The sequence below is a fragment of the Cryptomeria japonica genome, chromosome 11 (genome assembly GCF_030272615.1).
Source record: "Cryptomeria japonica chromosome 11, Sugi_1.0, whole genome shotgun sequence".
Taxonomy (NCBI): Eukaryota; Viridiplantae; Streptophyta; class Pinopsida; order Cupressales; family Cupressaceae; genus Cryptomeria; species Cryptomeria japonica.
The window spans coordinates 660,264,947-660,277,010 of record NC_081415.1 but is presented as its reverse complement, the minus strand read 5'-3'; the positions used below and the strand labels follow the sequence as shown (position 1 = coordinate 660,277,010).

At 32.2% G+C, this 12,064-nt stretch overlaps 1 protein-coding gene across 2 annotated transcripts in view; it reads right to left on the bottom strand.

Annotated features, from left to right (window-relative positions):
* LOC131065119 (protein DELETION OF SUV3 SUPPRESSOR 1(I)) overlaps positions 1 to 10,541 on the bottom strand; it is a 32,142-nt gene extending 21,601 nt beyond the window's left edge. Inside the window, exons 1-2 of one of the 2 annotated variants that reach the window (XM_057999536.2) lie at positions 10,391 to 10,541; positions 10,151 to 10,261 (exon numbers count right to left, since the gene is read on the bottom strand). In XM_057999536.2, the coding sequence (XP_057855519.1) occupies positions 10,151 to 10,250 (100 nt within the window). In that variant the 5' untranslated portion in view covers positions 10,251 to 10,261; positions 10,391 to 10,541. Of the gene's footprint in view, positions 1 to 10,150 lie in introns of both variants that reach the window. The other variant, XM_059214050.1, reaches the window with a different exon arrangement.
* Positions 10,542 to 12,064: the final 1,523 nt, after the last annotated feature.

The following is a 12,064-nucleotide window of genomic DNA, read 5'->3' as shown; positions in this document are numbered from 1 at the left end:
AGTGATAGTCAAACTAAATGTCACTCTAGTTAATTTTAAGCTTAACTTGGAGTTTTATGTAATGTCCCATATTGGGGTATACCAGATTTTTGCCCAAAAATAACAAATCCAATAATACAATTTATTTACAAGAGTATTCTTTCACTAAATTACACAACAGCAATCAAATTTAAGAAAAATAATCAACTAGCACTCCTATCATTAGAGGAATATAGGTGAAGTACGCCAAAAGATATCATATTTGTTCATTACTCTACTTAAAAAATTATCATATTTTTATATTGTAATTAAAATTAAATCGTTTTTATATTATGATATTATAATTAATATTAAATTATTTCTAAGATGATTATATTATTATATTTTAATAAATTCTTGTTATTAAATTAAACTATTTTCAAAAGCAAAAAAAAGCTTTTAGTACCAAATTATTATTATTATATTTTTATATTTCTATTAAACTCTTGACAAATGCAAAAAATCTATTAAGACTACATTATTATCATTAAATATTACATTATCATATCATTATATTATTATTTAAGAATTTTTTTCTGTATTTATATATTTATTACTATTTATTAAAAATACTAATGTACTAGTCTTGTGATAAAAATTATATAAAATTAAAAAACACTAATAAAATGATTTTTTGTTTTTCATGCATTAAAGTGTCACAAACAAGTCAAATTAAATGCTTCCAGTTTTTATTGATGGACGTTTTTGCATCCACATGTGAGTGTAAGTACCCCTTGAGCATAATTAACATCAAACAAAATGATACGAAGATTCCTACTGTAAACATACACACTATAGCTTATTCCTAATAACCAACCATATTAGAAACTTGAGGGGAAAGCATAATAGGGTGCCATGAGACTGTCCTCCACAACTAAGCCCAAGAGCACCATACAACCAAGCAAATCAATCTCACCCCTTGGCTCACAAGCAATCCAGCTCACCGGGTGGTCTACTTAATTGAGGGAACCCGTACTCCTGCATCTCCCTATTATGTTTCCTTGCCAATTCTTAATATGTTTGCTTTATGAAAATCAAATGAATAATTACTAATCTAAGATTCTTGATGGATTGGCAATTTAATTAATTATATAAATATGTTCTCTACTAAATTTACAAACTAATAAATGTTGGATTCAAACATGTGACATACCAGTTACTTCAGAAATATAATAGTTTCCTATATCTTACTGCTTTAAAATTTCGTATTACCATTCCAATTTCTTACTGCCTTCTTATCTAGATCAGATCTCAACTCATCGATGATTTCAGTAATGAATATTTATTTCAATACTAAATTTATATCATATACAGCTTACTCATTCACAAATCAGATTTCTGCTTTTTATTTTCTGTTATCTGATTTCCCATCCAAAACAATCTCCAGATCAGATTATTTATTTCTTGATTTCCTCCCTCTTACCCAATTCCTTGATCCCTTCTAATGCCTTTTCCAAATAAATGGATCTTCCTTTTATACCTCATAGGCTCATCGTATGCCTTTGTGAATGGAGGTGTTGATTCAAAGAAGGGACGACTTCTCACCAAAGGTGACGTCCCTTTGTTAACAATCCTTAACAAACTGAATGCTTATTATTAGAATATTTAATTATATTTTAGTCACCTATATTTAGTTCCTTGTTTAATGGTCATTTAGCTTTTTAGTTAATTAGCTTTTAAGCTTTATTTAGCATTTAGATTTTTCTTTTTAGTTAATTAGCTTTTAAACTTTATTTAGTGTTTAGCTTTTTAGTAGTTCACTTTAAACGACTTGTTCTTAATTTAGAACGTCGTCTTGTAATCTCTATATATACGCTTGTATATTGTTGAATAGATTATATCCGATTATTGAATCATTCATTCAATTTATTTTTCATGGTATCAAAGTGGGTCGATGGGATTCTTTAAAGTTTGGTGAATTTTTTAATAAAAATTCATGGCCTTCTTTCTAGAATATTTCCCAAATTTTTTTTAATTGTTTTTTTATAAAAAACAATTTTGTTTTTTTAAGGCTTTTTGAGGGTTTTTGGTTCGTGGGCGAATTTCTGTGTTGGGCAGCAGTTCATGTTTTTTTTAGGGTTCTGGAGATTTTTGGGCCTGCAACCCGGAGGTTTTTTTTTTAAGATTGAAAATTTTCCTAGGGTTTCTGCAATTTTCGACTAGGGTTTTGCCTTTCAATTCAAGTCGAATTTTTTTTCTAGTTTCAGATTCTTGGTGGGTTTTTCGAGACCTCAACTGGGTCGTCGACAGATTTTTCTGGGTGCATCGTTTTCCGTGCCTCGATTTTTGAGCCGTCGGATCTGCATTCTGTTTTCAAATTTTTCTTTTTCTTTTACAAAAAAATCAGAGGTATTTTTTAATTTTCTGCAAGTTATTATTATTTTTTTATTATTTTCAGGAAAAATTTCAGGTTTTAAGTTTACAGAAAATCTTAATTTCTGGATTTCTTCCAAACCTCGAAATTCGCGCCTTAGAATTCGTGCCAAAATTCTCCTCCAGGGTTTCAAATTTTTTGTGCAGCTGCTTCTATTCTGATTTTTGAATCAGATTCTTCTGTCTCATGCTTTCACTAGGTTGACCTCGTTCAACCTCCATTTTCGTGATGGCATCTTTGACCAACATCATGTTGGAACACAGACAAAAGTTCAACAACTGCCACAACACCTGGAAACAGTGCATGTTCACGATATCTGAATATCGTTACCTTCATCAGATTGATTTAGGCCAAACCTCGTCTTACAAGTCCCAAGGTTTTCACGATTTTTTCTTGAAAAATTGTCTGCCGGTTTTCTGATTTTTTCCACAAAAAATCATGGCTCGGTTTTTTGATTTTTTCCACAAAAAATCATGGGAGGGTTTTCACGATTTTTTCGTCAAAAATTGTTCGCAGGGTTTATAATTTTCCCTTAAAAATTATCTCATCTGTAATCCGCGATATTCGCGTAAGATTTTAGTTATCTGGGTTTTACCCTTTTTTTCCACAAAAACGATGATTTGTAACCTCAAATTTCTTGGTTTTTCGATTTTCTCCTCAAAATCGTAAATTCTCTTTTCGAGGGTTCCTATTTCAAGGTTTGACGGTTTTTTCCTCAAAATCGTGCTTTGTTGCAGTTAGTTTGGGTCACACCTGCCAGGGCGAACATCTGCAACCGTGGTATCTTGCAGTCAGTTTTGGAGTTGATACTCTTCTGCAAAAGGGTTTGCCGATTTTCCTCAAAATCATGGTTTCAGGTTTCAGTTTGGTTACCCAATGTCAGGTTGGATGGATTCTGATATTCTTGGTCATTAACACTTTTCCGATCCAGGGAGGGTCTCCACCGCAGCAGAGTGTTCTTTTCATTTGTGATCAAAAGACCTGCAGTGTCTTCTGTAGGGTAGTTAAATAATAGAATGACCATTAAGGGAGGGTATTAGAATATTTAATTATATTTTAGTCACCTATATTTAGTTCCTTGTTTAATGGTCATTTAGCTTTTTAGTTAATTAGCTTTTAAGCTTTATTTAACATTTAGCTTTTTCTTTTTAGTTAATTAGCTTTTAAGCTTTATTTAGCGTTTAGCTTTTTAGTAGTTCACTTTAAACGACTTGTTCTTAATTTAGAACGTCGTCTTGTAATCTCTATATATACGCTTGTATATTGTTGAATAGATTATATCCGATTATTGAATCATTCATTCAATTTATTTTTCACTTATCGCTGCCTTCATAACACAAGTGCTACCTTCATAACAAATGCCTCCAATCCCTGCTTTATTAATCTCTGCCTTGTTATTTAATAATCGCTGCTTTAAAACTTATTTTATATTTCTTTAACTTGTGAGCTTATTTACAAGTTGCTTTTTAATAATATTGACATCATAATGATAGTCAGTCTAGGGGAGATGGTGATTCCTTAAGTCACCGAGCATCATAAATATGGTCTATGATCTGTTTTAGTTCGGGAAATGACATTTTACTTATCAGTTAATAGCTCATCTAGTTTCTCTTCCTTAGATTCTTAGTGCACTTATCTATTTAAAGTGCACATATTCTGTAATTCTCTAATTTTTAAGTTTCAAGCTGGTGAGATGTATTTCTTTTCAGACTTGAAGAGAAGACAGTTGATGGTTTGTGTTCAACAAGGTGTTTTCATTGTTCATATTTCATTATAGTTTTGGTTTGCCAGTCAATCATGATTTCAAGTAATGCTACTATAGTCAAAATAGAATTATGACATTATGTTTCTCTAAATAATTTGTTATTTCTACATTTCATGCATTGTATACATTTTCTTTTGTATTTAAGTAATTTATTTTATTTGCCAAGTTCTTCATCAAGATAGTCCAAGTCCTTGTCAAACCTTTGGGCTGCTGATATTTAACTGAGTCTGATTTTTTGTACTATGATTTAAATATATATGTGTGAATACTTTATTTTTATGTTTCTTTTGCTGACTTTTAATGTTTCTTTTGCTAAACCAGATACAACACAAGACAGTGTTAGTCCAAATATGGAACTTGTATACAGATAAATTAGGATATGGCATCCACTCTAATCTGGTATCCAATACACAGATACCCATATCTGGACAAGGGAAAGTAAGTATCCAGCAATTCTGCCCAAAACAGTACCTCCCCTTCCAAAAGTTTAATCCGGTACACTAACTCTTGCTCTATAAGTTTAACCAAAACATCTGTTAATAAGCAATCTATGCTTGCTGCTCTATAAGCAGCAATAGTATGAATTTTGTAATAAACAGCAACACGCAAATCTGTATTTCCTGCTGCTGTGTTTCCTGCATCAACAAGTCTGTTGTCTCTGCAGGTGTAGATAGTCTATCCCACTATTGACATATGTAGTATAGTGATTCATATAGCTTCAATCCAGTAATGCTTAAGATAGGATACTGTTCATGGAAAACTATATACATGAGAATTGACCTGAAATGAAACAGTCAACAGCACTGACAACCCCACTAATTCACTTTGAAGTCTTTTCATTGGCTAGACATAAAACAAATCCCATTTCCTTAAAATAATGATTGAACGCCGAGTTGCAGAAGGTACAAAAAAGTGAAATCAAGTACAAAAGCCACTAAAGTTCTACTACAGGAGAAGAGTGTTTCCCGTTAAAATGGACAAAACATTGGCTGACGTTTTCTCACTCCACAATGTTGTATCGTTTAACAAAACAAATTGTTTGTTTTTGGATCTTCAACTTCCTTTTTCTATTGATATATTGATTTTTTACAAAAGAATTTGATTTTTTAGAAATATCACTATTTTTTCTCTAAAGTAATGAAGTTTTTCAAAGTTGACTAAAATATGAGTTGGTAAGTTTGAATATATTATGAATTATAATTTTTTTAATATTCTAAATAAAAAATTGATGATTTTTTTAGTTTGAAATATGTTCTTATATATTTTTAACATAAGTTTAAGACTTTTTAACAACTGTAAAGTATCTTGATTTTTTTTCTTTTTCAATTGTTGGAAAGGGTAAACCTTTTTTATTATATAGATGGATTTAACTTATATTATTACATTATATCTCTCTACAATGGATGAAAGAATCATAGAGAAAATTCAAAGTATAATGACAAAAGCAAAAATTGAGCAATCATTGGGTGGTTATAAGATTCAACTCCTCCATCCCACCAACACCATGGAAGGTTTTGAAGATCATAAAAATGCTCTCAAAAAATCGGACATCAGATCACTTTGCATCTATCATCAACAACCCAATACTAAGTTCAAATATTTTGACATTATCATCAATAAGTCCATTGTCATGTGTCATGGCCCTGACCCAATTTAGCAAGATCAGATAGGAAATTGTCTCGCGGCAGTGAGACTTCACAATTTCTTTTTATCGTTAACCATGGCACTATGCCCATGTATCGACAGCAATCTGTATATCATCATGCATAATAATTGGTGCTTGCTACAAAATATATCACCCACACTTCCTTTATGGCAGCGATCCTAACTAAAACGCAACAAAACATAATTAATATAAATGGTTTAAGGGATTTTAAATGAGGCATCTCAAAAGGATAAGTTATGAGAGGGCATGGTCAGCATAAAGGGACACTAGGAAAGGGTCATGACTCTCCAGCATCCAACTAAAGATATAAAGGATCAGCCCAGCAAACCAAGCAATCACCACCGATCATCAGAGGAAGACAAAACAGAAGGGATCAGACGGATAATAAACTAAATGCACAAATAGTTCAATCATACTAGGGGTTTGGTATGAGTTTCCCTATACTTGGCATGATAAATATTATTCACTGCTGCTAACCAATAATTAATGTTTAGTAATATGATGTTCATGATTGTGCAATAGCATCTATACCTTTGTGGTATGAAGGCAAAGATAGATTATTCATACAGATGTAAACGCATATATGTTTATATCTGACTCTATGCAAAATTCATTTATTAATATACCTATATGCTTAAAAGATTGATTGAAAGTAAATATATAATTAAATCGATACACTTGATAACATGATATACCAACAATATTCAATACAAGTGGGGAAGTAGAGGAAGTGCAAGGAGGGGGAACGGTGCAAGACTCCTCACTAGGTATGGTGCCTCGTAAAGATGGTTAAGGACCATGAGGCCACCTCATGATAATGGTTGAGGACCATCAATTAAGGACCACATGAGGTCAAGAAGGATAAGGTCCTAACCTTGGGCCTAGGGTTGAGGGTCAAAGACACCCTATTGCAGCTCCCCTACTATCTCCATATAGATCAATTGTTGAAGGGATCCTCAATCATAAGAGGAGAGAAGAACAGCATGATGGAGGGGAATGGTGTACAGGCTCCGCTAGGTACACCACCTCATGAGCATGGTTAAGGACCACATGAGGCCAAGGGGGATAGGGTGTCCGCTCTTGGGCCTAGGGTCATCATGACCATCCTATCTCCATCCTCATTATGGTTGAGCCCATCAGATCATTTGGTTTTACGTGTTATAAGTGTGTTTCTTCTTTAACCCCAAAGAGAGATATATTATATGTATTACGTCTACATTATTACCTAACTTGGTTGCACGTTTCCAAGACAGACTTATCTCATTCTTTTCTTAGGCAAGAATTATCTCTCTAACAAAGTTATGTTCCTTGTTTCATTTGGATTTTGTGAAATTAGGGCAAATTACAGGGTGATCCAAAAGCAGACATTACATCATGAGGTCTCCTTGTTGGAGAAGGATCGACATGTCCCTTGTCATGAGTTCTTGGTGAAGAAGCATCAAACAATAATGTAGCTTGCAAGAGCTCTTGTTGTTTCAGTTTTTCAAGCACTCCTTTTGGTCTTCTATTTTGTTCTCTAGGTGTAATGCTTACCTTGCTTAGATTGTTAATGAAATCTTGCCTCCCACCTAAGTGAAGTCTCTATGACAATTACTGCATGTATAACTTGCTTGTAAAACTATGGAAGAATTATTGTCAAAATATCTGAATTTAGTATTGTGTAGTTGATAATAAGTGCAAAGCATCCTGATGTCCGATTCTTTGAGAGTATTTCTAAAAGATCTTCTAACCCTTCATGGTGTTGGCAGGATGAGACAGGTGAATCTGCTCAATTTTTGCTTATATCATTATGCTTTGAATTTTCTTTAAATCGCTTTCATCCATTGTAGAAAAATATAATGTAATAATGTAAGTTAAACGCATCCATATAATAAACCTTTAAAACAATTAGAAAGAAAGAAAATCACTTTGAAGGTGTTAAAAGTTTTAAAGTTACTTTAAAAATTAATAGAAACATATTTCAAACTAAAAAAACATCAAATTAAATTTTCAAAATATTAAAAAAAATATAATTAATGATATATTCAAATTTATCAGCACCTATTTTAATCAAATTTGAAAAAACCCATTATATTTAGAGAAAAAATAGTTAAATTTTAGGAACTTCATAATCTTTTGTAAAAATCAAAATATTAATAGAAAGAAGAAGTTAATCATCCAAAAACAAACAATATGATTTTTTTAAACGATGCATTATTGCAGGGGGGTGAAGGGGTGGGGGCATCAGCAAACACTCGAAACAGCAGTTAAAAGAAGGAAACAATGTTTCTTCCATTTTAATGGGTAATGCGCTCCTCCCATAACAGACAACCAAAATGATCTGGACACCCAAAAGACACTACAATTATTGAAAAAAGGAACCAGCAACAGATCTGACCACAACCAAATCTATCTCCAACAAAAAATGGTGCATAGGGCATAATTTTACATATAAGACAAGAGAGCAAAGCTGCAGCCTAGAATTGGGGTTGATCATTTGAGATCATGTCTTTTGAGCTTTTCAAGAATTTGGGCTTCCTTGAACACTATTGTATATCTTGGGACCATAACCTTCCCTTGTAAACATGTAGAAGGAGTTCTTCTCAATTTATTGTAACTGAGATTGTGCATTTTTTGCAGCAACCAAGTAATCTTGGGTATGTTGAAGTGCAATTGGGAAGAGTAAGGAGTAGTGGCATTGCTATTTAAGTGTCTCAGCATCAAATTGATTGTGTAACATGTCCATGAAGACTTCTAGAAGGCACTAAACTTCTGTAATCTTCAGCAAGGAAATAGTGGCTAGAGGAGGATATACCTCAATATTCTGATCCTTTTCCCACATTGAGTTTCTCCAGGCCAAATTTTGTTCACTCCATTTTCCAGTTTATTTATGCTATCTAAATGTTGTTATAATCTTCCTTATTGTTGTTTGCACTTAATAACTACAGTTTAAGGATTTATAAAACTATTTTATGCATGTTTTCTTCCAAACCAGCAACTAGATCAGTCAAGAACTGATTGGAATAATTGGCATTCATGTTGATAAGGAAAGTAACGCAGTTCCTTCCTGCCACAAATCAGGAATGACTTGTATTGGAACTTGATCCAGAAGGTTCAACTTTTTAAGTTTTTTGACTAGGAGCATGACATGTGTACATGATTGGATTGTACTTGGTTTAATCCAAAATTGGTTGGAATTGGAAGATAAGGAAGCCTTATAAGGCATTACATACTCCAAAACCTTTTTTCCAATAAAGAAAGAGGCAAAAGGGTGAAAACTGAAAAACCAAAGTAATGAACATTCATCATTCCTCCTACCTATTGCCAAGTGCCAAGAGATGCTTGTGTGCTAAGTGCATCCCTGTGCCTTGTAATCATTTCCAACATTCATGAGGAAATAAAATGCCATATCATTAGTACTATTGACTACTTATGCAGTCATGTTGAAATGACTTTAAATAAACATCCGTCAAGTCTCAAAAAAATTAAAGTGCCCATGAAAGACTTCAATACTAAACCATTAGCTTGAGAATAGGGGTTAACTGAACAACAAACCAAACCATGCCCAACAAAATAAAATATCGCGAGAGCAAATTCATCAACGCAACCATAAAACACTCGTCCACATATATGGGACAAGCCTTCTCCACATCTCTTCCGCCCCGTGCATGCAGACGTGTCCTTTATAATTGCGTAGATGCATTGTTTTTCTTTATAAGTTTATTATATTTATTACATGTAATTTGTTTTGCGGCTATGTTGATGTTTCTATCACTCTGTTCATATTTGACTTGCATTCACTGTGTTATATAAGCCGCATCTACTATTTCATTTTTTAGAATTGTTGTTCTCTTGGATAAAGCAGGTCAATATGGCACCTGAGTAACCCATTTCGACGTGAGAAAGAAGAAAAATCCTATAACTTTAAAACAATCAGTTGTATGCTAAATGTAAGCTAGCCAGTTCAATAAATTTAATTTGGCTAGCACAACCACAGTTGTATGTTAAATCTAAACTATCCAACTTAAGCAACCCAGGCCAAGCAAATAAAGAGGAAAAATAGAACTCCAACTGCAAAAGCTGAAGCTCGTCAAATTCTTCAACTAAGTTTTTTCGTTTAAGGATAAAGCAAGAAACCCTAATTTCCATAGGCGATTTTATTACAATGGGAATTCTGTTTAGGAAAAATCAATTAAAATAAGGGAGAAAATAATTTGTAGGGTTTCTAACAGCGAAGAACACAAGCAGTCCACTACATAAAAAATTTAGATTAATTTTTTTTGTAACAATCTCTCTAGATTAATTATTCGTCTTTATTCATCTAAATGAATTATATCTTTACACTAACCTTCATTTTCGAACTCTTCGAATTCGTCATCGTCTTCAAACAAATCGATCTTCGGGTCTTCATTGACCTCCTTCGTTGCATTTTCAGGCGCAGTTGCCATTTTCTGCTCTTCTGTAAAGATAAAAGCAATTCAGGAGGAGAAGGGGGAAAAAAACTGGGTTAGAAGATCATAAAACATAGAATCGATGAGAATATATGCAAAATCTTATACAGATGGCTGTTGATTGGTAATGAGATTACCAGAATTTTCGAAACAGCTAAAAAGACCAGCTTTAAATCTTGTATAAGAAAGAAGAATAAGCCAGTGGTCCCGTGCACCATGTAACCTAAAGCGTAGAGAGAATAAAATAAACCCTTACAATTGTTTTGATGGGAAGGAAGCTAAATCTATGTAAAAAATGTTTGAGAGATTTAAAATTGTAATTTTTTATCCTAGCTATATATATTCCTTAACCTGAAAGAATGGTACATATCTAAATTTTAATTTTATTTCAATTTTAAATGAACTTTACTCTTAATTCTGATTAAATTTAATTCTTAAGTCGAACTATAATTAAATTTTAAAATTAGTATAACTATAACTAAAAATTGGTCTTAAGTCAAAATATAGTTAAACTCTAAACTTAATTCTAATTAAAGCTTAACCCTAAGTCTAAATAAATCCTAGTCCTAATTTCGATGACAAGTCTAAATGTTACCATAGATGAATAATCATTTTTTAGTATAAAAAAATAAAGATCAAAGAGCAAGTTTTACATTTTGTAATGTTATCATATCAAACATATGTGTGATTTTTCATTTCATATTTACTCATCTTATTAGCATAAATCATAAATCATAAATAGAAGTTGTGAATAGGGAGGATGAGGTTTAAAATGGAAACCAACATTTACAGATTTGCTTTGTTGCAAAAATCACCCAAAGCATTATCTCATCCTCATAAACAAATAATTATGATGAAATAATATTTTATTGGTATGTCAATTCACATCACATGATTTATTATTTTTTAAATCTATAAAATACAATTCATTAACTATGGATATTAATAATCAATACTAACAACTTTGAAATCATGTCTATTAAAGATTGAATTAATACATAATCATAACTATTGAAACATGGTGAGTATCCTATTATAAACAGGTGTTCAACTTTGAAACATTAATGTAAATTCTTACATCCAACATATATGTGCCACAACCATGCACATATTTATATTGCACATTTGTTAGATATGCTTAAAAAAACCAAGATTGATGTCATGTTAAAAAACAACATTTATTGAGAATAACACGACTTCAAAGAGAACCTTAAAGTTCATAGTAAAAGCACTTCACTAAAAAATTTGAAAGATTTTAAGCATTTCAATTTAAAAGATTGTAAATCTTCTTTCCTCATATCACCTACTTCTTCAACTTTCTACAACACCACATAGCTCAGCTTCATCATTAATCGCATCTTGGTCACTCAATTTATTCAAATCTCCATAATTTTTCTCATAATAGCTTGAGTTCACTCAGACCTTAATGAAGTTGGTTTTCTAACACCATTTAATGTAGATTTATGGAAGTTTTAAAGCATATAAACAAATACATTTCAATACCAAATGGAAATCTAGATGTGAAAATTGAAATGAAACATAATAAAATCTTTAAATAATATAATATTAATATATCATTTTGATATTGTTATCAGTATTCAATTATATATTTTTTGAATCAAACTCATTGACCCGTGTTTCATGAGTAGTGGTTCACAAGAACCCATCTCTCATGAGAATGAATGGTCCACTTAGCACTCATTGCATCTAGATGATGTTCACAGAGGTGAAGCATTGGGCCTTCCTGGGAGGTCACCCATCTCAGTACTACTCCAACTCAAATGCGCTTAACCATTGAGTTTTCTCCAAGG